This window comes from Haemorhous mexicanus, chromosome 25, assembly GCF_027477595.1.
Source record: "Haemorhous mexicanus isolate bHaeMex1 chromosome 25, bHaeMex1.pri, whole genome shotgun sequence".
In the NCBI taxonomy this organism is placed as follows: domain Eukaryota; kingdom Metazoa; phylum Chordata; class Aves; order Passeriformes; family Fringillidae; genus Haemorhous; species Haemorhous mexicanus.
Window position 1 is genome coordinate 1,702,303 of NC_082365.1, and position 26,902 is coordinate 1,729,204.

General features: G+C 49.6%; 2 protein-coding genes across 3 annotated transcripts in view; one reads left to right on the forward strand and one right to left on the reverse strand.

The window, feature by feature from the left end:
- Window positions 1–64: 64 nt before the first annotated feature.
- Window positions 65–4,628, reverse strand: SNRPC (small nuclear ribonucleoprotein polypeptide C). Of its 2 annotated transcripts, none has more exons than XM_059867622.1 (6): window positions 4,511–4,628; window positions 4,234–4,276; window positions 3,742–3,850; window positions 2,362–2,451; window positions 1,696–1,800; window positions 65–425 (listed from the first exon to the last, which is right to left on the reverse strand). In XM_059867622.1, the coding sequence occupies exons 1-6, from the start codon at window positions 4,516–4,518 to the stop codon at window positions 301–303; spliced, it is 480 nt and encodes a 159-aa protein (XP_059723605.1). In that variant the 5' UTR covers window positions 4,519–4,628; the 3' UTR covers window positions 65–300. The 2 variants fall into 2 exon arrangements, with proteins under 2 accessions (XP_059723605.1, XP_059723604.1); XM_059867621.1 differs by having other exon boundaries at window positions 2,362–2,454.
- Window positions 4,629–5,331: 703 nt separating this feature from the next.
- Window positions 5,332–26,902, forward strand: part of ILRUN (inflammation and lipid regulator with UBA-like and NBR1-like domains) — a 28,013-nt gene continuing 6,442 nt past the window's right edge. The window contains exons 1-4 of the mRNA XM_059867870.1: window positions 5,332–5,563; window positions 17,007–17,161; window positions 20,352–20,549; window positions 22,115–22,443. Of these exons, the coding sequence (XP_059723853.1) occupies window positions 5,406–5,563; window positions 17,007–17,161; window positions 20,352–20,549; window positions 22,115–22,443 (840 nt within the window). The 5' untranslated portion in view covers window positions 5,332–5,405. The remainder of the gene's footprint in view (window positions 5,564–17,006; window positions 17,162–20,351; window positions 20,550–22,114; window positions 22,444–26,902) is intronic.

Genomic DNA, 26,902 nt, shown 5'->3' on the forward strand with positions numbered 1-26,902 from the left:
ACTGCTCCTCCCACCCTTATTTTCTTCCCCAGAAGAGAGTTCAGAACAAGGCTCTGAGTCCATATGGAAACAACATCAATGTTTATTCTTGTTTTTATCATTCAAAGGGGGGGAATAATACAATTGAAGAGACACCCAAAAAGCCAGACCTTGTACAAGTCAGTGCAGGGTGTGTCCATTTGTATGCTGAGGTTACAGCAGAATCGCTCCACACACTGAGTACAAAGCCCCAGGGACACAGGTCTGTGGTGTTTATCATAGGGAAGGTCCTAATATGAAAAGGCAGCTTCATCTCCATCTTTATCTGTCTGGACGGGTCATTCCTGGCCTGGTTGGCACCATCATGGGTCTGGAGGGGGGTCTCATCATGGGGGGCCCTGGCATCATTGGCATGTGTCCTCCCATGGGTGGCCTCATCCCAGGAGCTGCCAGGGGAAAGACAAGTTAGAGAACAGCTCTTGGGAGCACCACCTGCCCAGTCATGGTAGAACATGGGTTGGGATGGAACTTAAAGATTTATTTCCACTCCCCTACTAGAGGCAGGAACGCCTTTCACTATCCCGGGTTGCTCCAAGCCCTGTCCAGCCCAGCCTTGGACACTTCCAGGGATCCAGGGGCAGCCACAGCTTCTCTTCACAGCAACATCTGCCTCACCACCCTCAGAGGGGGGGAATTTCACACTGTACAGTGGGCAGGTTCTCTACCCTGCTCCAGGGAACTCCCATGTTCCAAGTCTGCAAGCTCTGACCTGGCAGCTGACGAGATGGATTCCATTTCCTGAGGAGCTCAGCCAGCAGCAGAGGAGGAACCAAGCCTCTGGGTTATACACCCATTCTGACAATACTCACTCACAACTTATTTCCAGCCACTCAAGAGTCACACCAGCTTAATTACTGATCTGGAAATGCGTTAATTTGGAGAAAAGTGCAGCAAAACCATCCCATGTGCTCACAAACAAGCACAGAGCATCTCTGCCAGGGAAAAGCAGGGGCTCTACTGCACAGCCCTGAAATAATGGTTTCCATCCCATTTTGCCATATATTTTTGCCAGGCTGCTGAATATCACAGATTGTGCAATTATCTTGAGCTTTTAAAAACACTTAAAGAACACTTTCAAAGGCAAGACAATAATTACAAAGACACTTCACTACTTTTAGTGCACGTGTGTGTGTGTTCCCATAGATTTGTTCTGGGAACTGTTCCAATAAGATATCCCTTGAGAATTCTTCAAATGCCAGGAAAGCTCAGGAGTAGAATGGATCAAAGACATTTTAGTTTACAGTTCTGATAAAGCCTTTTCCAGACCCATTGTTTCTCTGGAACACGTTCCCCTGAGATGCTTTAAACACTAAAAACCATTTAGTGCAAAAAATGCACCTCTTGTGCAAAACCTGAGACCTGGAGGCACCAAACTCCTAAACAATCACTGCTCAGAGCAGAGGGAGAACAGCTGTGACTTCCCAGAGCCATAATTCCAGCTGCACAGGGGGTTGGTGACTCTCAATGAGAAGCAAAGGGGTTTAATGAGTGGTTGTAAAATTGTTGTAGTCTCTCCATGGAGGGTAACAGTGACACAGGTGTGACCAAAGCGTGATGAGCCCAGCCCTGAGTGCCCAACAGATGGTGGGACAGGAAACACCCCCCAGACCCCCCCAGCCAGCCCCCCATGGCAGAGTTACCCCATCCCAGACTTACCAGGTCCAACTGGCATCATTCCTGGGGGCGGTGGGCCCATCATTGGCATCATCGGGGGCCCCCCCATGTGTGGGGCTGGCATCATGCCGGGCCGGGGGGGGCCAGCTGGACAGACACAACAGTTACACACTGGCACTCTCAGCCACCAAAGAGCACTGCAGCTATTCACAGCACGTGGCAGTAACTAGTGCCTCGGTGGCTGTACATCTGCCTCCCTTCCAGCCCTGATTCCAGGTGCTAGAAGTGAGCAGAGGAGGAATATGCTGGCTACCAACTCCAGCTGTGCACACCCAGCACAGCCACTCCCAACAGCAGAGCTGGGGGCTGGGAGGGCTCTGGGCCTTTCACCAAATCAAGGGCAAAAGGCAACCAAAGTGACTCCTATTAGAAAAACCAACCCAAACCCACCCACTGTGCAGTTTTAACAGAGCCACCTGCATGGGAACCCCCATGGAATGAGGTGTCACTGCTTCTGGTGCACTCAGCATCCCAAAAATCAGACACAGTAAGGACTGAGCTGCTCTTACACAAAACTCCTCACACCTGGTAGCACAAGCTCAAGATGGCTTGGCTTCAAGCTAAAAGGCCTTTTCTTTCCAAGCTGAGGACACAAACAATACAGCTCCAGAGGGCCCTGACCCCAGTCCCAAAGTGCCCCAAACTTACGGATGCTGGGAGGAGGTGGAATCATGGCTCCGGCCGGAGGTGGTGCCGAGAACGGCGTCGGTGGAATTTTCCCTTGCTGGAATGCAGCCGCTACATTGGGGGGGAAAAGAAAAAAAAAAAAAAGGAAAGAAAGAATCCCAGGGAAAAAAAACACCAGTTACTAGGCCGAGGAAGGGCCGGGTCGCTCGTCCGTGTCATGCCCCGCGGTCACGTCATGCTGCGTGCGCTGCTGGCCCCACGCCGGACACATCCCTGGCACCTGGGGAGCACCTGAGACTCCTGGAGACAATTATTGTTACAGCTGGGACTAGAGAGCTCCTGCGTGGATGTCACACCCCTGGGCAGGGCAGGAGGGAGGGGGGGTGGGAGAGGAAAAACCAAAAATCAACCACGTGGCGGGATCCGCAGCGTTCCACCGGGACATGCTGTGCTGGAATGGCAACAGGGCCAGGAGCAGGAAATGGGGGGCAAGGAAGGGGAGGAATTCCACTGGTATTGACTGGGAGGAAGGCAAAAGATGGGGAAGTTGGAAGCATCACAAGGAAAATAGATAAAGGGAAATAGAGTGAGGATGAGTTTGGGGAAATCCAGACTGGATGTTTTAGGAAAAGTCTTCACCCAGAGGTGGTTGGGCACTGAACACTCCCCAGGGGAGTGAGCAAGGCTCTGAGTCTGTCAGAGCTCAGGGAGCAGCTGGAGGATGCTGCTGGTCACATGGTTAGGTCTCAGGCAGTCCTGCATGGAGCTGGGAGTGGGATCAGTGATCCTGAGGGGTCCTGTCCAACCTGAGCTATCCCACGAGCCAAGGAGTGCTGCCACAAAGCTAATCTGGTGTTTGTGTTTCTTTCATACAGGAAAGAGAAAAAGGACCTCTTGAAGTGACAGAGGAATCAATGCCACACTTCAGTTAAGCCTTTAAGTGCCAGAAAAAGACACCTCTTGGCAACTGAGGGCAGGCAACCCCAGTATGTGAAAAATGCAACAATCCACACATTTTTATGTCTATTTTCCTATCTTTTGGAATTATCTGTGCTCTTAGCAAAAATTGCCACTGCCAAGCAGCACAAGTTTGTTGTGAGGCCCTGCAGGATATCACTGAGAGCAGTGGCACTGACAGCCCTCATGAATAGTGACATGAAGCCACTGCCACCAGCCGTGGGAGGGAACCTCTACTCTTGTGTGGTAGGCAGAGCTCTCCCAGGACAGCCCAAAACCTGAGGAACTCAAGATCCACACTCCAAGATTTTACTCACGACTCACTGAGCAAAGACTCCCCAAGGAAGTGAGGAAATGTCAAGGTGGAAGCAAGGAACAGCAGCTGGAGGAAAGGCAGGGGAAGGAAGGGGGAGGCAGCCGTGGTCACAGAAAGATTGGCCTTACTTGTTTTGTCAATCAGGCTCTGGGCTTGCTCCTCCATCCATTTCTGGTAGTAGTCCTTGACGTTCTCCTTGTGCTTCCGGCCACTGCAGTGGGTTTTTCTCACGGAGGGCTGGGAAAGGCCACAGAAACCCCAAGGTTACTGCTATTCCTTATTATTTTAAACGCGTGTGATTTAGACGCATAAAGCAGGTTTGTTTCTGCGCCCAGGCAGCGGAGGGATGATGTACAAGACTTTTATACAAATTTTTATCAGCACATAAGTGTTGACTCTCCAAAGGCTGCCCTGAGGCCCCCCCAGCTGCCTTCTCTGACCCTGCCACTGCTGCGCTGGAGAACACCAGGAGCATGGCACGTTCTCCTTCTTTTTTGCATGGAAGGGGAGAACACGAAGGAACACCGCTGTACCCCTCAGGAGCTGCTTTTAGCCCAGGTAAGCTTTATTTTAATGCTCTTGACGTGCAAAAGAATTGAAGCCGAAGCTTTGGTACTCACCGAGTCATGGGTGAGGTACGTGTCACAGTAATCACAGTAAAACCTATCGGGAAAAAGACTTATTGTTATTAAAAGCCTTATTATGTTATTGACAGCCCGCTGTGAGCGTTAACGGAGCCCCGGGAACGACCCCGCAGGGCGCCAGGACTCGGCCCGCCCGGTCATCCGCGCCCCTGGGCTTGCGGGGAGCACCAGAACCCTCAAGAAGCAGCGACCCCGGCCCAGGAACCCCCGCCCGGGACCGCCGGGGAGCCCCGGCCCGGCCTCCCGCACTCACTTGGGCATGGTGCTCCCGCCGCCGCCAGCCGGAAGTGGCGCACACGCGCAGTGACGCACTCACACAGCGCCGCCGTCCGCCGTTTGACCCCAGCCGGCTGCCGTAGGGCCCGGAAGTGACAGTAATGGACTCCACTGTGTCGTTCTTCCCGCCCGGCAGGTGGAGCCATCCCTCGCCCGCCCGTCCGTCCCTGGTCACGCCACCATCACCCGCCCACAGCCCCCGCAGCGCCCCCCGGCGCGCAGGGTTCGTTGGTGCCCCCGGCGATGCCAAAGCGCTTTCTCTTAATTCTCTGTGTTCTCCTCGCGGAACACACCCGATGGTTCCAATCGCCAGCCGCGCACGGAGCAGCCTCGCGCGTCGAAAATTGCTGGGAAAACATCATTTTTAGGCGGAAAAAAACACCGAAGGTGGTCCCGTCGAGCCTTGCGCCTCTCATTTGCATGGCGCCGTATGACGTCACGGAAAGTAATTTGCATACACAAACACGAGCACTCGCCGCCATATATGGATGGCAGCGCGCGAATGTGAGCGGAGACGAGCGATCGCCCCGCCCCGCGGTGACGCAGCGGAGCCCCCAAGTCACGCGCCGAGCTCATTTGCATGCGCGGCCCCGCCCCCTCGCCCTTGCCGCGCTCCCTCCGTCCCCCCGCGGGCACGCGGCCCCGCCCCGCACCGCGCGTGGGGTGACGCCGGCCAGAGGGTGACGTCGCGTGCCGCGCGCCGTGGGGCGGGGCGGCGCAGGCGCAGTGCCGGTGGCGGCGGCGGCGCGCGCACCCACTTCCCCCCCCCCCCCCCCCCCCTCCGCCCGCCCGCCCGCCCCCGCGCGCCCCCCCCGCGCGCGCGGCGCTGAGGCGGCCCCGGCCCGGCCGCGGAGCCCCCGGGACCCCCGGCCATGGAGGGCATGGACGTGGACCTGGACGCGGAGCTCATGCAGAAGTTCAGCTGCCTCGGCACCACCGACAAGGACGTGCTGATCGGCGAGTTCCAGCGCCTGCTCGGCTTCCAGCTCAGCCCCGCCGGCTGCGCCTTCTTTCTCGACATGACCAACTGGTGCGGGCCCGGGGCCGGGGGGGGCGGGCGGGACGGCCTGAGGGGGCTCGCGGGACCGAGGGGCCGCGGCCCCGGCCCCCCCTGGCCCGGTCGCCCCACGGCCCCGGCGGGGCTGGGGGGAACGAGCGGTGTTTGTGCTGGGCCCTCTGTCTCCTGCCTGGGCCGGGCGGGCGGCGCGGGGCCGGAGGCGGCTCCCATGGCCGTGGGGGAGCGCGACGGAGCCGGGGCGGACGGGGCTGACTCTCGGCCCCAGCCCGGGGTGTGGGTTCGCGGGTGCCAAGGGCCGCGGAGCTGTTGGGGTGGCGAACAGATACACGGGGCGTGTGAGCCTGCGTTAGGGGACGGTCTGTGGCGCCCCGACTTTGAGGCAGCTTCAGAAGGAGGGAAATTGTGGCAGAAAGGCGCTGTAGGACCCTGGAAGCGGCCGCGGTGCACGTGTGAGAGTTACTGGGGTGTTTGGGGAAAACTCAGCGTCTGCTTGTGGACTGAGGGTCTGTCTAAATCTTCTGACTCTCGGGTGTGTGTTTGTCTTGATAAAGGCTCTGTGTCACTGCCTAAGGAAAAAGCAGGCACGGGTTATCAGCGAGCCTGTAGCTCGAGAAAAACAGGGGAGATATTCAGTACAAGGGTGAAAAACAGCAGCTAGGAGTGTTCTGGTGCAGTGAGCCCAGGAGCTGTAAAAAGTATGTTGTGGGGCAGCTGCTCTGTGAGTCGGGGGATTTGGCTCGTTTTGAGCCCTTGCACCTCTCAGCCCATCTCCAAAGTGTGTTGACCTAAAAGCTCTGCAGAGTGGGAGCTGTAGGAGAGCAAGCGAGTGCTGTGTGTTTCAGACACGGTGAACAGAGAGATCACTTAGCTAAGCTCTGCTTAGAGGTAGAACTTCAAACCCAGAAACCTCGGCTTTGAAAACTGAAATGCAAGGGGAGGTCGGGATATCAACAGCTGTGGGAAAACTTGTGTGGAATTGTTGAGTTTATAAACAGTAGTGAGACAACTTTGTTGGCTTTTTGGTTTTGGTTTTTCCTTCCTCCTACAGCTCCATATCAAATTTTAGTGGCAAATAAGCATCTGCAGAAGGAGTGGGGGAATAGCAAGTAATTCCTTGTGTTTTGTAAGCTGACACAATGTGTAAGGAGGTCTCGAGGAGTTCAGGAGTTTGTTTGGAAGAAACGGTTGGCTCCCAGCAGAAGATGCTTTCCCACCTCATCCATGTGTTGGTGATATGACTAAAACTGACACTGCACTGTAATCCTGGGGGTTCTGTGAGGTTCCTGGGGAGAGCAGGGAACAGAGTTCCCTGAAAGTTACTCCTGAAGATGCTCTGTGTAGCCAGAGTGTTCTTGGTTTGTGCCGAGGCAGCTCTTTTTCATTCAGGAATATTGAATTCTTGTTTGAAATAACAGCATTTCAAATCCAGCCTCAGAACTGACTGGAGTGGTTGAAATAGTCTTAATTTCCCAACTTCAGTAGTTTGATTCTGAAAACATGGGTTTTCACATTTTTTTTTATCAAGTTTGGTAAGTCTTGTGGCTGGATGGGCTTGGGCTGGTGAGATGAGATGTGTGTGCAAACAAACACGGGCTGGGGCTGCTCTGAGAGGGCTCAGAGCCCGTGTGTGTGCCTGTTCTCAGCCTGGCAGGGGCTGCTCCTTCTTCCCCAGCTTGGTGCTGTTCCTCGTGCTGCTGTGTCCCGTTGCCAGCTGTGCCCTGTGCCTGTCCCACTGCCCAGCTCCCACCCCTTCCTGGATGGCCACGGGGTCGTTGGCCCTGCTGGGCTGACCCTGCACTAACCCTGCTGTCCCTCAGCAGGGACAATTGGGACATGTGTTCCTGTTCTGGAAGCGCCTTTCCCGTGTCATTGAGGGGCCCTGTGCAATCCACACTGCCCAGGTGATTCAGGTGCCCTACCAGGTTTGCCTTGTGTGGCCTGGGATTAGGGTCAGAACCTTCTGGCACCAGCACATCCTGCAAATAATTTGTCTTGATGAGACTATCAGGTCACTTTTCCAATTGTTAAAGGCATGGCACATTCTTTTAGGGATGATCCCTTCCTTCTGCATCAGGATTGATGTTCACCTGCAGGAAATGGTGAGGGACCTCGTGGTGGGGTGACACAAATGCACATGTAGGGTGTTCCAGGTTCTCTGTAGCAATGTCCCATGTGTGAGTTAATTAACAAACACACAAATAGTTTCACTAGAACTTGTTCCCAGGTGTGAAAGCTGCTCTTTGGCAATAACTGTCATCTCCAGACCCACAGTTCCTTCCCCACTTTGTGTCTTTCATGTACTGTAGGGAACACTCAGAGCTTAATGTGCTTTGAAAGACCATTTCCAACAGCATCATTAGTAATTGTGGTCAGAGGACTTACAGTGAATTAGCAGTACTGCTGGAATAAAGGAATTACTTTTAAATAGCTTGTTTGGCCAATCTAGGGGGGAAAATTAGTGGCTGACTGGGGAGGAATACCTGTAAGTAGCCTCTAAAAGTCTGTGTCCACTTCTCCAGTTCCCAGGAATGCTCAGTGCCCCTTCAGACCTCTGTCAGGCTTGGGCAGTGCTAAGGAACTGCCAGCTGGCTTTATTAAGTGCTGCAAAAATGCTTTGGGTTGAACATATGCATCCAAAGTTTCAGAGGCTGTTCCTTGATCTGCAGGAAATACAGGTTAAACCCTTTGTCTTTCCCTGGTATTTATTAAACACTTTCCTAGAGTTATCTCTGTTTTCTGTGCTGACTTCTTGCCTTCTTGCTGCATGAATCTGATTCCCGAGATCCTGGCTGTGCATTCCCCAGCAGCAGCACACACTATCCTGCTTTACTATTTAGTTATTTATTTTCCATTCAGAGAGGCTGCAGAGGGAGAGGCTGAGCTTTCACTTTCAGCCTAAAACCAAAAGCGAACTTCTTTGTTCAAAAAGCAGAACCAAAAATGAACTGTTTTGATGCTGAAAACGTTTCTTCCTTGAGAGGAAACTCTGGGCAGTGGAGTGGGGAGGACATTTTGCTACTGTTGCATCCAGGATCAGATCCCCCTCGGTTACCTTGGCTCTGCTCCCTCCCCTCCAGATGTGGGGCCCCACCACAGGTGGGAGGGAGGGGGCTCACAGGAGGTTTTTTGTGGTGCACTGAAGTCCCACGTGTTGCCTGCAGCTCCACAGTGATCTGTGAAATGGGCAGGAGCGGGTCTGAACCCCTTTGGCCTTGGCTGGCCTTCACAGGGAGTTCCTGGAGCTCCATAAAAGTCATTGGATTCCTCTAAAGCTGGTGTGGAAATTGTATTGGGACAAGAAAAAAGAATTATTTTCTTTTCATTGGAGTGTGTGCCAGTTTTGTGGGCGAGAGGCTTGGAGCTGCTTTAATTCCATGAGCAAGTGAATTAGTTTGAAGTAGCTAATGGTGGTGGATTTAAAATCCATATTTTAGTGTAGCTGGCTCAGAGATTCCCAGCTTGGAAGAACTAGTGTATATTTCAATAACTTACATGTAATAGTTCTTTACATTCTCTTTTTAGCTCTTGTTTAGAAAGCTGAATTTTTATCAGAGCAGTAGGTGTGATATTTAATTGAAGTGTGTTAGGTAACGATGGTTTCCATTGTGTGTGGGGGAAAAAAAAGCATTATTGTAACAAAGCTTTTTGGATCCAGCTTTAGGTGAAAAGGTCATTATTTGTAAGGTTGTCAGATCTCTTCTAGAGATCCTCGTGTTTTTTTCATCTATTTAGGAGAATTTGTAGCTGTGTCATGGTTTAACTAGTAATTCCTAGGTAATGTTTTGCATGAAGATAATTCAAATTCTTTATATCCAGTGAAACACTTGTATTACCCAGAAGTAGATGTACTTAATTGGGATTCTAGAGACATGGTTTAGCTAATAGGGGTTTAATTGCTTTTCCCATGACTTACATGAAGTGTAGGTGCTACTCAGAGAAATACTTGACATGTATTTGTGTGAGCAGTCAGGACACTCAGAATTTAACAGAACAGACTGGGTCAAGGGGATTCACTCATATGGGATGTGTTTCCCACAGTGGCTCACACCAGCATTGCTCCTGATTTTTAACCTCAGGTATTTGCAGACATCTGCAGCATGCAGGTGTCCTGTGAGAACAGATGTTTGGTCTGCTCTTCAAACTGAATCCTTGTTCTGACAAATGTGAGGGAACTTCCCACTGCTCAGCACAGACCTCGAGCTCGGTTTTGACGCCCCTTCCCTTTGGTGGGGAATCCTCATGTCAAGGAGGAGGCAGGAAACTGAGACCAGGTTCTGCAGATAAATCATCCTTCCCTGGGCATGCCTGTGGCTTTTTGTTCCTCACCCAGCATCCATGGGGCAGTGACAGCAGTGGGTGGGAGTTCCCGTCGTCCTTATCAGGTGACAGAGACCAGAGTCCCGTGTTCTTTCTGTGACTCAGTACACGTTTGTCGAGCAATCTGTGTCTTGGTGTGACTCTGGCTGGGTTAATATTTGTTTATGGTGACCAGCTGGGCCAAATCTGGTGAGAAGGGTTGCCTCAAAACACTGATGGGGTGTTGATAAGCTTTAGTAGGGAAGAAGAAAGAGGGCTTTGGACTTGATGTCCATCTTACTGTAACCCAGTTGGTGCCACGCTGTCCTCACAGGCAGAAGTGGCACCCCAGAAGCAAATCTGGTGGTTGCTGATGTGCTGTTGCCAGGATGTCAGGACTGGGAGCTCTGTGGATTGCAGCGGGTGCAGGGTCATTTACACCCTTGGGTTGGGGAGGGAAAAGAGGTTTGAAACTGTTTGGTCTGTTGTGGCTCACTTGAAACACTGTGGGTGTCTCTTAATGCCTGTGAACCATCCCAGACTGCTGCCTCTCTGTGTCCACAGCTGTCTCCTAATGCTACTAAAAATAGCAACATTACAGAATTAAACAATTTAAAAATATTTTCTTAGAAGCTTTTATCTAGTGCATAAAAAAAACCCAAATCCACACCTCTTCTCCAGAGCAACTCAAATATTTGACCTGATTGTTTTGAATGAAATCTAGACTCTTAAGAAATTGTATTTATAACTGTGGGACATACTATAATTGTGCTCTAAGGTACAAAGCATTGAAAAATTTGGTGCCTGTGGCATGAAAGCATAAGCAGGTAACTGTAGCAGAATTGGGAATTGGGTACAATATCATTTTGGTCCAGCTGGACTCTGCCTTACATGCCCCAACTTGTTCTCAGACAGTTTCTGTAGCTTAATCCCCTTTCACTTTCATCAGACATTTATAGATTGGTGACATAGTTTGTACTGAGGAATTGGCAGTTACAGAATCTCCCGTGTACTGGCAGCTCTCAATGACTTTCCACTGGGAAGAGCTGTTGCCTGTTTTCAGTGGCAGCTCCTGCTGGGACATTCTCAGGATATTTTACCCCCCTCTTAAAGCTGCTGGGACCAACTGCTTTGGGAGGGCTCAGCTGCTGGGGATGGTTCTGGGGACTCCTGCTTGTAGCACCATTATTGTGGTGCTGCTGTTGGGCAAGGGATTGTGCTCAGGTGCTTTTACTGTGCTCAGGTGATGTGCTCAGCCCTGTGCAGGTATCTCAGGAAGGTTTCAGCAGCTGCTCTTGGTGTTTCTGTGCACATTAAAGCTGCTCAGGAAAAGTGAGTTCCTTTGATGGTTTGGTGTTCTGAGGACACTGTGCCTTTCCTGTGGGCTCTCAGTTTCTCTCCTCATGCTGCCTCTGCAGACACAGGATTGCTTCTGTCACCACAGGTTTCTGTCTTCTTCCTAGAACACCCCACTTGTGGAACTGTTGCTTTCAACTAAAACAATGAAATGTTTTTCTGTGTCTTCATGTGAAAAAATACATAAGCTTTAAATTAGTAAGATCTTCCCCCCCCCCTTCAGCTGTGTAAATTCAGCTTAAAACTTTCAGCCTCCCTCAGTGATCCTTTTCCATCATCAGGCATTTTATAATGTAGTTTCCCAACTTCATACATAGAATTTAGTGTAACTTTAGTATAAGAGGGGTCAAGAACGAAGAAAACTGACACAGTAATTTTGCTTTCTGAAATTCTGTCTGCTGAAAGACATTCACTGATTAAAATTCTAGCCCTTCAAAACATCTTGAGACTTTGCACTTAATTGCCATGTGTCATCCCTATTGAAGGTTTGAATTGAAAGCTCCAGGTAGAAGTGCTTCCCTGCAGCCTGATGTGCATGCCTCTTCCCCCACCCCCTTCAGCCTTCTCCAAGGCTTGGAGTGAGGCATCTCCTGCTTCAGGAGTGATAGAAGCTGTTGGAAATGTACCAGCCTGGATTATCAGCAATCCAAGTCCCCAAGAGCTGGGATAAGGAACATCCAACTGAGATTGTAGAAGTGAAGAGACAAAAGGGGTTGCCTCACTTGGATGTCTCCCATGTGCATTTTTAGTCTCTCCCCCCAGTATCATGTAGAGAAGTTCTATTATTTGGGAGTGAGAAACTGTCCATCTGCTGCACTGTTTATTTTTGTTTTTTAACAATAGACACCTTATGGGGTGCTGTGGTGCCTGGTTACAGACTGCATTTGGAGAGCGAGAGGAGCTCTGTGAAGGTGGAGACTTGAGTTACAGAAGGAGAGCGAGGTGTCCTATGTCACATGTTCTGTGCTGGAGATTTTATTGTGCTGTTTAGCACTGCCCAGCGTCTACATTGCATATTTCCAGGAGATGTCACCTAAGTTGCTTGGCTCATGACAAAGCACTGCACCCTGTGAGTGCTGAGGGCACCTGCCTGGCTCCTCTCACCCTCCACGGGGACAGACCTTGGCACCTTCTTTCCAATGACCAAGTCCATTTGTTACATAAGGAATATTGCTGGCTGTCTCTGCATGGCCTGAGGGTTGCCTCCCATCTGAAATTCCAAATGGAAGGTGCCATTGCAGGGAGCATTCTGTCTGTTGTGTTCTCCAGCAGCTCAGGAGAAGCAGAGCCCTGCAGTGCTCCCCAGGAGCAGGCCATGGTGGGTGCTGTGCTGTGGGCATGGGCAAGAGCCAGAGAGAGAGAAATTTGTAGGCTGGATTTTGAGCCTAAGCTGTGATTTGATTTGAATTTTTACTCCCCAAAAATCTGTTCTTTAAAAAAATTACATCTTTGTCTTTGGCTCTCTCATCAAGTAATTTGACAATATATGAAAACTTGCAGATTCCTGTGACATTTATAGTTCAAATTCTAATGTCCCTTGTCTTGTATGTTTGAAGCACCTGCTTGTACTGCTTTTCTTCCAAGATACTGAACTTCTCTATGCTGAAAGAAGTCTCCATATTCTGGGTAGCAGAAGGGTTTTGGGCCCGTGCCCTGCTTTGCTTGAGGCCTCAGGAGGCTCTGTGCTTCAGTCTCCTAAGAAAGTCTGATACAATCGATTAAAAGACAATTTCCATTTACCTGTATGCTGTTGGTTGTTTGCAGGACAGGGAGGTTGTGTAAGGAGGCCTTGAGTTTGTGAGCTGATTTGGAAGAATTTCTCTTAATTTTGACCACTGAATTACTTTAATTAATTAATGGCTAAATATATTGGTTTAACATAACAAAAGGCTGTCTAGACAAAACAGGGAAGGGAGAAGGGCTCAAGATGAGCCACCTCTTTGCTATCACTTAAGAGTTGTTAAGGGATGTCACCAGAGCTATTAGCAGAGAAGGTTTTAACTTGACTATGGTAATTTAGCTCCTGAGGCTTGAAATGAAGAGCAGCAGAGCAGTAGGATTGATCTGGAAAGGAACACCTTGTTGTTGTATGGGAAAAGCACTTGACACCCAAGAGTTATGGGGTGTCTTTGGAGAGGAAGGAGAGGGATACCCAGAGTTAGAGTGGATTTGGTTGATGATGTGGGGCTACAACCTGTACTTGCTTCCTACTCCCCTGTCTCTTTCTGGAATCTTGCTCTTAGGGCTAAAATTGAGCACAGTGCTGAGTCCTGGGCTCACCCCATCGCTGGGGTGACTTATGACTGCAGGCTTTTCCTGGGAGTTTGATCCTGTCAGACCTGCTCTGTAAGTGTGGCAGGACTACAAACTGCTGTGGTCTGGGACTGCTCTAAAAATGGAAAAATTGCTTAATTTTGGGAAGGTAAGGAGGGCCTGAAACCTGGAGGGCCCTGTGAAGAAAGAGCTGCATGGCCACCCCTGTAATTAGGAGAGCTCAATCATGTCAATTACACTGGCTGGATTTGCAGAGTTGTTTGGTTTATAATAGTCATTTATCTCCTATGGCAGAGAGCAGAGGGTAGTAAGTAGTGTGGTGTAAGTCACAGTGAAGAGTGAAATCAAGCAGGCAGGGATGTGTGAGCAGAAGCCTTTAGATGATAACTGGAGGCTCTGAGGGCTGACCCTTGTGTCTGTCCCTGCAGTGTCTGCAGCTGGGGCCATGCAGTTACAGCTGGGCAAAGGCCTAAAAAAACCCAAATATGTATTTTAAAATAGACGAATCTCAAGGCCTTGCGTGTGTGTGCCCTAAGGCATCTCTGTCATTAGGGTCACACTTGGTTGTGGGCTGCACTGATGCTGTGCCTGTGGCAGAAGGGTGACTGCAGGATGTGCTGCTTGGGTTCAGCTGCCTGCACATCACCAGACTGCAGAGAGTTCACCTCTGCAAGTGGCATTTTCCCTAGAGTGCTGCCCTGCAACTGATGTTGGGGGTTTTGGGGCCAGGGAGGAGGAGGAGCACTGTCTCTTGGGGGGAGGAGTGGGACAGAGCCAGTGGCTGTGCAGGGTGTGAGCTGGAGGTGCCTCTGGCACAGAGCGCAGCTGCCACCGCTCTGTCCCTATCTCCTGGGGTTGTCTGTGTCAAAGAACATGAACTCAAGGCAGATTTGCTTTGTCATCCTGACTTTGGCTTTTGCCACTATGAATTTCTCTTCAGTTTCTGGAAGCTTCTTTTTAGTTCTCTACTGGGAAGTCCAAGAGGCATTGAAACACGTAGAAGGGTTCACCCCAAACATCCCCCATCAAACGGATCATACAGTGGGAGTGGGGAGGTGGGTTTGGGATTGTTTGATCACAAACGGGGCAAATCTGTTTCCAGCATGCGTTGTTCTTTAGTTAGTTTTTAACTCGATGCTGCAGAGGAGTGTTGTTGTTTCCCAGTGGCAAAGCGCGCTGAAATATGACCCCGGGATGGGAGTGCTGGCCCCAGGCCTATGTGCACAAATAGCCCACTACCTTCTGAGGCCTGTTTGCAGTCCAGCAAACAAACACAGCCAGGCTGCCTTGCAAAGAGTTGCAGTAGAAATCTGCCCCTCAGAGCTTTTATTTTTTCCTTTCAGTGTCAATAAAATGTCAGTACCACTGATTCCAGAGCAATTGCTCACAAGGTGTTGTGGTCCATCTGAAAATGTAGTTATGTAGTAGTGCATTAGGAAAAGAAAGAGCTGCATTGCTGTCTTTTGTATCTCCTACAATACCTTTTGCCTTGGATTGCTGTACTACAGGAAGAAATCCTACTGCAAACTAAGCTCCAGCTCATGGTGTTAGCTGGGTGAGCGAGCAGGAGTCTCTTGGCACAGCCCTGGTGTGAGTTATGTAAATCTTGTGCAGTGTATAAGCAACAGGCGGTTGGTGACGTAAAACTGAGCATTTGTCTCTGTTTACTGGCTAATGTGACATGGCCCCTTCCTGCAGCATTTGACTGAGCTGGTGGGATTAAATAGAGCCCTGACACTCCTAAGTAGAAAACGCCTCAGGCTGAATAATGCTTTCTGCTCTGGAATTCAGAGTTCTGGCCACGGCACGGGACCCAGTGGCTCCTGTGTTGGACCAAAGTCCACTCAGCACGGATGGCAAAGGTCTGGCTGTGACATTGGGGTTGCTGAATTGCTGATCGATCCCCGTGGCCATGTTGTGCAGGACATTCCTCCAGTGCCTCCTTAGCAGAATGTCAGCAACTCCTGTGACTCCCACAGCGATTATCTGCTGGCTGCTGGGGCTGTGATGGATGGATTGATTGCAAAACCAATGGGGCTCTTTGGGTCCTCCCCCAGTGCCCCCAGTGTGGCTCTACCTGCTGCTGTTGCCCCCCAGTTGCACTTTGGGTCTCCTGAGTTTTCTGTGAGGAGAAAGTGACACTGCTCCCATGCAGTTCAGATTTTATCCAGTATGTCTGATTTGAATGTTTTTTGCCATGAACACTGTAGGAATTGAACAGGAGGCAGTTTCTTTACTCACTGTTTCAAGCTGCTTTCCAGCTGGCAAGCAGCCCCACAAAGCCCTGTGTTTGCTCTTGCTCAGGGTCACGCTGCAAATGTTTCTCTTGCTTTCACCTTGGCTGTCTGACTCGGACACATGACACCCCACCACTATCCAGCCCCTCAATATGTCACTGTGCCCACACAGAGCAGCTTCTGCAGGGCTTTGGTTTTAGGTGGTGGTTCCCAGTTCCTGAAGTCTTGGTTTTGGTTTTTTTTTTCTATCTTGCTCAAAAAAGCAACACAGATTTCTGCAGTCATGAATAAAAAAAAGCAGTTGTTATGCCCATTGCGTTTGGGGAGATTTTACTCATCTCCATTCTCCCAGCACCCACTCACAACATGTAAATCAGGGCCATAACCTCTCAGACATGTATAAACAGAGGAATTACATGACTTGCCAAACACTTACATAATGACTTAATAGTATATCGTGGAACTGAGCTAAGACTCATGAATCCTCTTCCTGCCTGACTGTTCTTCTTCTCACATTAATTATCATGAGTTGTAGCTGCACCATGCTCAGGAATCAATAGCATTGTGGCTTTCTGAATGTCCTTAATATATCACAGACTTGCACTGTCATTTATCTTTATTCAGTGAGAACTTTTGACTCAGGTGGTTTGTAAGTTCCTGCAAGTTGTGACTACCCAAAGCTGAACAGGCACTTTATTGATGAATAAACAGTTTGTACCTGATGCTATGTCTCAAAAACTCCAGTGAGGCTGGAGTTATTATCTGTAGCCACTGGTGCCCTTTGGCCCTGAGAGTTATCAGAAGAGTGTTCTTGATGTTTTGTTCCTCTTGTGCTCCTTTTGAACCTTGTGTGCCAAAATGAAATGGAGAGGTTTGGTTGGTCCTTTTGCACTTAGCCGAGGTAACAAGGCTGGTGAAGAAACTGCCCAGTGTTTGCCTCCTGTGGCATAGCTCTTCTCTTGGTGTCTCCTGAACTGTTCAGCAAGTTTCATAAAGAACTGTTGGAGTAGAGGCCTCCAAGACTTGTAAGTTCCAAAGTTTCAGGGAAAATAGAAGCAGAGTAGAAAAGTGATCTAAGCCAGTGTCCCTGGCAAGAAAAAGTGCTGTATTTTGAGCTCTGTTATGTTGGAGAATCCATATGTGATAGAGATAAAAGCTTTTAAAAAACACATGAGCAGCAGAGTTATTACAGTCTGGATATTTTTGCTGACCTGTTTAGGATGACATATGACCTGTGCAAAGGGCCTGACCCAACTCTACTTCAGGTTGTAATGTGCTTTTTTCCTTTCCAGGAATCTACAAGCTGCCATTGGAGCCTACTATGATTTCGAGAGTCCAAATATCAATGTCCCCTCCATGTCATTTGTGGAAGATGTCACCATAGGTGAAGGAGAGTCCATCCCTCCTGATACCCAGTTTACAAAAACATGGAGGATACAGAATACAGGTGAGGCCTTTTAGCTGCAGGTGCTGGGATCCAGTGGGAGGGATGCTGCCTTGAGGCAGGAAGCTTGTGTGCACTCACCTGGGCTGGAGCCACCCTGAGGTGCTGCCAGCCCGAGCAAGTTCCCTTCTTGGGCTGGCACAAACATTTTGTGGTGGGATGGGCAGCTCGGTCAGGTCACCAGTCTTGTTCCTTGTGCCACCACACAAACAAACTCTAGGAAACTTGTAGACAAACAAGACAGTGACACAAGGGTCATGTGGCAGGACCACTTTGGGCAGGATTGCCTTTTCATGTTCTGAGAGGATGCAGGGCTGGAGAGACCACATTCCAGTTTGAAATAAGTCAAAGCAGTGCCTGGGATCCAGGAAGTGAGGCTGGGCAAAGTGCATTCCCAATGCTTGATCTGGTGGGATGCAGTCAGAGAGAAAAATGAGATCCATGGATGTGAAGGAATTCTTTGTCCTCAAGCAGTGCAGCGAGGGGGTATTGCATGAACATTTAAAACTGTGTGTCTGAATTTAATTGACCTGCTTGTACTTGTGTGGGGGAGAACAATCTCACACCGAGGTGTGATACAGGGAGTCATCACGAGTCAGGTTCAGTATTTCTGCTTGTGAATAGCTGCAGTACTTGGACAGAATATCCACACTAAAACCACACTAAAAATCTAAAGAGTATTTCATTAGCGTGTTAAGACCACTGATTTATAGAGAATGTATTCTAGAGGAAGGATTTCATATTTCAGTGTACTTTTTCTGCCTCCTTCTGTTTGGAAGTACAATGGAAGGGTGAAACATGGAACTTGCTTGAACTCCAGTACTGTGGAAAGTTGACTGGCGTTTTTTTTATAACTGTCCCAAATACAGCTCTTACAAATCTAGCAAGTGTGATAGGTCTTGTTTCTCCACTCTTGGTATCTCAATTTGTGTGTTATGACTACACCTCTATCTTGGGCTGACTCCTCCCTTCCTTGTTCCTCTGATGTGCCATTTCCTGGATGCAAATTCAGCCTTAATTTAGCATCCTAGTTCAGGGGATGTTTCATTGTTCTTGGAATGTTTCACCTTCTGAAATCCTGGGCCTTCTAAAATGGGGGACAGGAGCTCATTTTGAATTAGGATTTCCTGGCGAGGCCAACATGTTTTGGCCTCTCTGTGGTTTGAACCTGGCTTGTCAGACCATCCATCCATGCCCTCACAGTGGTGCTGGAGGCCAGGGCTTGGTGCAACCACGCTGCCAATGGTTAGTGAAGTGCAGCTTCCCATGCTAGTTATGACTGTGCAGTGTGAGGAGCGCTGCAGCATTTGAAAACCATTCTTTGGTTTAATTAAGGTATAGTATCAAAGGGCTGTAGTGTTTTCAGATAATATCTACTTGTTAGGCAGATAACTGAAGCAGAGCCAAGGTTTTTAACAGCTCTACAGGAGTCCTTGATTACATGACTTCAGTTCTAGAACACAAAATACCTGAGGCGTGTGTCACTGGAGCGTTGCAGGTCTGATGAGTGTGACAGGCAGAGCTCAGAGATTGTCAGTTTGTGGTGTGTGAGCTCAGTTCAGTCGGCTTCTCATATGTGTCAGTAAAAAACAATGCCCTGCTCTGGTACCTGCAGGACGGTGCTGCCTTGTCTGCCAAAGGAGCAGTTTGTGAAGTAGAACCATTGCTGAAAGAGCAGCAGGATTTAACAGCCTGGCTTCCTCTCCCCACTCTGCCCCCAGCTGCTGCTGGCTCTGCAGGACACTCTCTGCAATTTATCATCTCCTGAGAGATGAGTGTACTGAAATAGAATGACATAATCATAATTTCATTTTATGAGGCTTATCAGTTGCAGCGTTCCAGGCACCTTGCAAGCCTAAAGCCATTAAACCTGATAAAAATCACATAAATAATTTAAACTAAACCATGTTGCTGGGCTGCCAACCTCTGCAGATGAGGCTTCATGCTCAAGTGCCCCATGCCCCAGGCTGAGGTCAGTGAGACACCCAGCTCCTCTTTCAGAGCCCTGCTCTCTCAGCACCTTTCCAGCTGTACTGGTACATCCCCCATGCTGAACATCCCGCTGCACTCGTGCACATCCTGCTCTCCCAGCGAGGTTGTGAATTCCAAAATAAGGACTTGACAAGAAAATCAGTCCTTGCCGTGTCTTCACTGGAGTATCCACAGGGATTAAATTAGCAGGCAAGCTGTTGCAAAGGATGCTCCTTGAGGTAACGTGAGGTCAGAGCAGCCTCCAGCGTGCTCGCCTCGGACCAGACGGAGCAGTTCCAAGCTTCGTGGTGGTTCAGGCTTTCCGTAGCCATTTCCGTCAGCCTCAGCTGAGCAGGAGGTGTTCTCTGTCCTTGGCTTAGTCATGTGACGTGACTGGGGAAGAAGCAAAAGAAAATTGTGCTAAACTGATTTTTCATGAGTCTCAGAAGAGATGCTTTTTCTTTCTGTCTGCCCTGGCGCTTGTTATCTTTGGCAGCGGTGCCTGCACGCAGGAGCTGTTTTCTGTCTCTCTGATTGCCAGGTCACGCTGTCTGTCCCAGTGTCTGCAGTCTGAACATGGATCTCCACAGATAAATTGTGTGTTCACAACCCTTCTTGCCACCTTTGCACAAGCCTGAGAAAAGGGTTGGTGCAAGGAGAAAAATAAATCCGTTTAGGAAATAGTGCTGGCACTTCAGTTACAGCTCAAACTATGAGTTCCTCTTGAGACTCCTAACAGGCTTAGAAAGAAATGAATCCCTGAAAGGACACATTGCCAATACTTTGTATAAATAACAGGTATTTGATGTGGCACGGTTCAGGAGCTTCATGGAGGGAGGCAGAAGTAGGGGCACACAACACAGCCCTGCCCTTGTCTCTGCCTCTGGCCCTGGGGAAGGAGAGGTGTGTATAGGTTAAGGGTCTTTTTTGGTTTTTTTTAAGCTGTTACACTGTGACTTCCAGAATTTTTTTGTGTAACAGAGACATAGAGATTACTCAAACATGAATTGTTCTGCTGGTCCCTAAATGCACCAGTTAAGCCTGCTCTGAAAACCAGGCTTCCTCAGCATCCACTGCTGCTGTGTCCTGTGTATCTTGGTTCCCTTTGACCATCCAACAGTTGCACAACTGTTTTAACAAGCATGTTTCAACCAGTCTTACACAAACAGACAAAGCTTTTCCTGGTGCACTGTCAGTAATTCCCTCTCCTGTCTAATCCCAGGGACGGAGGCGTGGCCCCCAGGGGTTTGCCTGAAGTATGTCGGTGGAGACCAGTTTGGCCACGTGAACATGGTGATGGTGAGGTCCCTGGAGCCGCAGGAGATGGCTGATGTCAGCGTGCAGATGTGCAGCCCCAGCACCGCCGGAATGTATCAGGGACAGTGGCGGATGTGCACTGCCACGGGACTCTACTACGGAGGTGAGCAGCCCCTTCCCAGCCCACGGCCCCACTGGGGACAGCAGGGACACCACGGGCACAAAATGGAGCAGGGGGCAGAGGTCTGCCAGCCCTGGGCTTAAATACAGAACACAGAGTGGAGGAAAACATCAAGGGAGCTGCTTTGTTGTCTTGGTCAGTGTTTTCTAAGCACTGGAACAAATTACAGATTACATAAAACTCTGGAAAACAAAGGGATGTGTGCAGCTCTCATGGAGACTCTTTCCTGGTTGGTCCTTGTTGAGATTCTTTCCCAGTTTTCCATTGCTTAACTTTGTGAACTGCATATGAGCATAAAATAGTGGTGAAAACCTCATGTGAGAAGTTAATGCCCAGGGCTTAATGCAGTAACTTAGTGCATCCCCTGTGAGCTCTTTCTCTGTTTAAAGAACCCATTTGGCTATTTTGCCTGGTGCTTCAGCCTGGACCTCAAACATCTGCCTTCAGTGCAGCCTCCCCTCCCTTTTCTGCCAGCTTTAGTTTACACTGAGAACATCTTTGTGTCTCTGTTGGCAGCTGGGAGTATCCCAAGTTTCAGAGCTTGAGTGAGTGGTGTTGGCACACGGAGGCAAAAATACCAGTGCCCAGAAGGAGGGGGCTGCTGGCAGCACTGGCACTGCCACACAGCTCCTCGTTGTCTGGAGGGGCTACAGTGTGTCCCTGAGGGATATCCCCATGCAGGTGGGACAGCCTGTCCAGTTTGTCTTGCTGGTCCCGTATGCTCACAAAGCCGAGGGTTTCCCAGGGTTTCCAGAGCGTTCACAGCCCTGGACAATGGGAGATGTCCCTGCATTGCCCAAAGTTGTCACTTTCGCCAGAACACGACCTGAGGATTGAACCCCTTTGGCCGCCGAGCTCTGAGGCCGAGAGACTCTTGCCCTGCAGCCAAGCTGGTGGCTTTGCTGGGGGCTGCCCCCAGGTCCAGCCCGGCGATCCGGAGGCCCGCACATTCGTTTTGGGGCGGGGGCCCGGTGGTCCCAGCCCGGGGCGGCACCTGGGCCGCAAGGCCGTGAGAGAGCGGCAGAGGGCGCTGCGGGGCCGCTCCAGAGCCGCCTTCGGGGGGACGAGTATGGGGCGTGGGGCGGTCACTGGTGGGTGTGGGTGTGTGCGGGGGGTCAGTGGTGGGTGTGCAGTGCAGTCCAATGGTGTGTGTGTGTGTACAAGGATCAGTGGTGTGTGAATGCAGGGCTCGGTGGGGGTTGTGTGTACAGTTTTCAGTCAGGGTAGTTGTGCACGGGGGGGGGGGGGGATTAGTGATGTGGTAGTGCGGGTCCTTGCCCTAATAGGGTGGTGGAGTTCCCTAAGCAAGTCATGTGCCCCTAAGGTAAAATCCCACTGTCTTCAGTTGCCTCCTAAAATTCAAGCTGCTGATCCCAGGCCTGTTAAACTGGGGGCACTGGAACCAGTACTGCTGAGGCTTTGTAAAAATGTGCTTTAAGCAATAAGTCTTTTTCTTGCTAGTGTAAAGGATGGAATTCATTTGCTCCTTCTGACCCTTCTTCATAAACTCCTATCTAGTGACAACCCAAACGTGTGTCTTTCCACAGATGTCATCTGGGTGATCCTCAGCGTGGAAGTTGGAGGACTTCTGGGTGTCACACAGCAGCTGTCATCCTTTGAAACAGAGTTCAACACGCAGCCGCATCGCAAGGTAGAAGGAAACTTTAACCCATTCGCCTCTCCACAGAAGAACAGGCAACCAGATGAAAACAACCTAAAAGACCCTGGGGGTTCCGAGCTAGGCACAATCAGCAAAAACACATGGGGGCCTGCTCCTGACCAAATCGAACAAGATCAGAATGGACTGTCACAAAACTCTGTAAATCTCTCCCCCAGCAGTCACTCGAACAACTTGTCGGTAGTGACGTACAGTAAGGTAGGTGCCCTGGGCGAGCAGGAGAACGGGTAGGGGAGGAGCCTGGCAGGTGTGTAATTGCTCTTCCTTCCAAACTGCAAAGCCCTTTCCTTCTGCTTCTGCCAGACCTGCTAAGGAAGGTTCTGAATTTGACTGTCTGACTCTGCCAAGTCCTCATGTTATATTAAAATATTTTTTTGCCTCTTATAGACTCTACCAGATCCACCTTTTTGTTTTTGCTTCAAGTCCTTCTTAAAATTTATATAACCTTGTTTGGGTGCTGTAACCGCAAGTGACTGGAGCCTGCTCCAGTTGCGTGTGCAAATAAGTCAAAATATCTCTCTAGATGTGTCCTGAGTTTGACATAATTTTGAACAGACAACAAATAACCACACCCTCAAACTTCAGATTAGCCAGATAACTTCTTTTTAGCTGGTGTGGGGACACTACAGAGCACACCATTTGATCGCAGAAGCTGCCTGCAGGAACAGTCAATCAAAGGACCGTTCCTGTCTGTGTCCTTGTCTTGTTCATAATTGTAGGTGACTTTTAAATTATCTTTACTTTAAATCTCTCTCAAAAGCTTGCTTGGTGGATGCTATATGAGTCTGAGTGATATTTTGACTGTTTTTATTTGCTTGTGTGTGAAAAATGAATTGCAGGATTATTTACAATTCAGAATCCACCTGTTAATGCAGCAGTATGTGTAGGTGTGTACTGTCGTATGTCAAACTAGTTTGATTTTTTAAATCCTTTAAAAATGCTTTACTGTACTTTGAGCAGGCTGTGTAGGACAATAACACTTGGTTGCTGAATGACTTAATAAAGCCCTAATGTTAGTTCACCTACAGCACTTTAGTTCCTCCCTGGATGACCTGCCTGTCCTGTGCCAGTGGATCTTGTTTTAGTGACCTTTACCCCCAAGCTGTGCATTTTTTATGGCTGGCATGTGCGGGGTGAGCCTGACTGCCCCCCCCTTAGTGGTCCCAAACACCATCTCTGGGCTGGCCCCTGCTGCCAGGCCCTGCTCATAACAGTGGAGTGGATGGCTTGGGAAGTGGTGACCCGTCAGTGAAACACCACCTGAGGTGGCAGTGCTGGGAGTTGCTGCTGTAGTGGCTGCGTGCTGGGGTCATGGTGCTCCCCAAGGGGCTGGGCTGGGGCTGCCTTCAGAGAACGTGGGTGTGAGGAACCAGAGCCCCTGGCTGTGCTGTGGGAGAGAAGCCAGCGGGAGAGTGAAGCACCACCTGAGAGGTGTCACAAGGTTGAAGTGAGCTGGTTTAGCTGGTAACCCAGAGCTCTGTGCTCTGAGGAAACGGGAGCAGTTATAATCTAACCCCAAACGTAGGGCAGGTGACCTTTCCTCCCTTTTTCCTTGTTTTGGGTTGTTTTGTTTTGGAATTGTTTGTTGTTTGTTTCTTTTTTGTATTTACAGAATATTCTTGGGTGGATTTGAGGTGGATTGTCTGAGATTAAAGCAGACATTTTGTTTGCTGGCTTCAGAAGGGACAACTTTACAGTCCTTTTTTGGCTTGGGGGTGGAGGATATGGAAAAGCTACTTGATTTTTGGGTGGTTTTTCTCTCTACTACAGTTCTTTTGTTTGTTACATTCTAAGACAAATTATTTTATCCTTTGGAGGCTGTTCTGGTAGGTCTGAAGATCTGAGTCCTGTTCCAGCCTTGCCCATCCTGCCTAGGGCAGGAAGTTTTCTGCCACAGACCCAATATTTGTATTGGTACAATACTGGTTCTGTAGTAAACAAGTTTGAGGGAGTTGGACATCCCAGACACGTGGTCTGGTTTGAAATGGTCAGGTGAACATTCACCCCATTCCCTGACCAGGCCTCTGGGAAAAGGAGATGCAGTTTTGTTTGGTTTTTTTTACTTTGTGTGCATGGTGTACCCAGCTGGAGATGCTGCTGGAGCAGAAAAAGGGGTTATTAGAGGTGATGTCAGGAGTACTGAATTACCTGAGGAACAGATGGAGCTCCAGTTCCTGTTGGGAGAAGCTCTACCTGGCCCATCTTCTCCACATCCCCAGGGGATCTGACCTGTACTCTGCTGCTGCAGAGGAGAAGGAAAACTACTGCACTGGGAGTTGCTGCCCTGTGGTTGAATATTGATGTGAAAGGCTTTATTTCAGGTTCTAGAGCAGACAGAAGAGCTCTGTGGGTTGGTTAGGCAGTGGCACAGACTCCAAGAATTCTTGGATTTTACTTATCATGGGCAGGATCTCTGATATTTTTGTCTCCTTTCATGTACCTGGGAGAGGGAGGGAATCCCCAGGCCAATTGGTGAGCGAAGGAGATGGTTCAGGTTTAGTTAAAGTGTTGAGAAGAGCCTGTGTCCTGTATTTAGAAGCAAAATAAGCCCTTAAATATTTCTCAGCTGACTGTGGAGGCTTCCTCTGCTGACAGACACTGGGGACACCCAGCCATGCAGTGCATGAGACCATGAAATCTTTGAGATAAAACGAGCAGTTTCTGGCATCTGCAGGTGTAAAACATACTCGAAGCTGCCAGACCTTGTCGGAATTAGTTCTCCCTCTGGTGCACTGAGCAGGTGTGACTTGTCCTCTAGAGCTCCCCATTGGAGTCAGGATTGTGGCAACACCGACGTGCCATCTGCTGCTGGGTTAGACAAGTACAGCAGCATTTCACACCTGGAAACATGCAAAATGCTTTTATACAGCAGCAGAATGAGTGGTTTGGGTGTCCTAGGGAAAAACAAACAAAACCAGACACAGAATTCCCTGTAAGTGGGTAAGATGACACCCGTGGCATGGTTGGAACAAGCTGTGTGCCCTTTATTCCTGCTATGGCACCCACCTCCCTGAGGCCCCCTGCCCACCATCCACACACACTGCGGGGAGGCTGCAGGCCAGGGCCTGCCAGGGCTTTTCTTGAAGCATGTTGTTGTTAAATCTGTTCCCAGTGGGATTTTTGCATGTTCTTAGATGTAAAGATGTGCCTAAGTACAGGATAGGATGCCCAGAAATCCCCATGCACAGATAGTTTATTCTCTGGCAGTCACTTTCTCTGGATTCTCCAGAGATCTGAGGTTGATACAGCTTTCTCCTATTTACTCCTGTCTCATAGCAACCCTGCACGGTCACTGCTGCTCTCTTGTGACTGGCTTTTCCATTAAAAGCCCAAGATCCAGTCTTAGAGTGCCTGGGAATTAGAGTTTATTTGCTTAACTGAGGAAAGAAATGTACATATTTCTGTGTTTGAGAAGATCAAAAATGAATAGCCATATCCTGACACTTAGATTGTACTTAACATCTTTGTATAAAATCCACAGATCTGTATCTAAACCTGCTGCCCAGATGAATTGAGGAATCACTTTTCTCTATGTCATGCAAAAAACTGGAGGTTGTGATTCTGCAAAGATTTCCCCAGACAGGACACCAAGCATCATTCCCACCTCAGCAAATGGTGCCTGGCTGTCCTGGTCATTCCCTGTGTTGCTCTTCAAAGCCCAGTGAAATAGAAACATATTTGGAGTTCACAGCTTTAAAATCTGAACTCCTTTTTTCCTGCTGTGTTTATGCTCCCCATCTTCCCTCTGTTCTGTGTGGAGTTGAGCTACTTGGCAGCTTTCTGTACATAAGGGGAAACCAACCCTGTGTCCTTGGAGCCTCTAACTGGCTTCCCCTCTCTGAGCTTAAATGTTGTTGCTGCTTCTAAAGCCATGCTTCTCCCAAACCAGGGCCTCCAATTTGCAGATTTTTGGAGTACCTCTATAGACAGAAATGCTTTTACTGAAGACCGGGCATCAAACTGTCTTTATGCATGAGGATGATGCCCCAAAAATGTTTGCATCCATGGAGGAGGAGAAGCTCCTTCCATCCTGATGTCTGGGCTTCACACTGGGCTGGTCACCGTGTGGTTACATCCATTTAGACACAGTGGGAGAAGGTTGGACTTGGAGCTCCCACAGCACTGCAGCCTGGGCAGGCTGGCATGAGCTGGTTTGCCTCTCTAGTGAGAGAGATTGGTGGTTTGGGTGCTGCATGTCAGCTCATCCATGAAATCCATGTCCTTCTAGACTGTGGGAAGTGCCAGATAATTTGGTTTTAGCCTAACTTTGCTCCACTGCAGCCCAGCAGAGTTGCCTGTGGTTTATCCTGGCCCAGCAGCACATCAGGGAGTTGTGCATGGGAACTCAGGTACCTGAGCCCTGCCACCTCCTCACCCACGGGCACCTGACCCAGCCCTGCCAGTGCCTGCTCCCAGAAGGTCCTGAACTTCCTGGTGGTCTCCCAGCCACGCCATGTTTGCACAGCATGCATGGAATAAAACACAAGTGCTGGATGCTTTGTTCTCTGTTTGTGCTCAGTTTACGTAAGCGAGGTTGGAGCAGCGCGGGGTAGGAGCGGCCTGAGGGGATGGGGACCTGCAGCATGGGCTGGGGCCACTGTCAGTGTCCACTGGGAGACTCCTGTATTGCTGTGCATCCACCTCCTGTCCCTGGAAG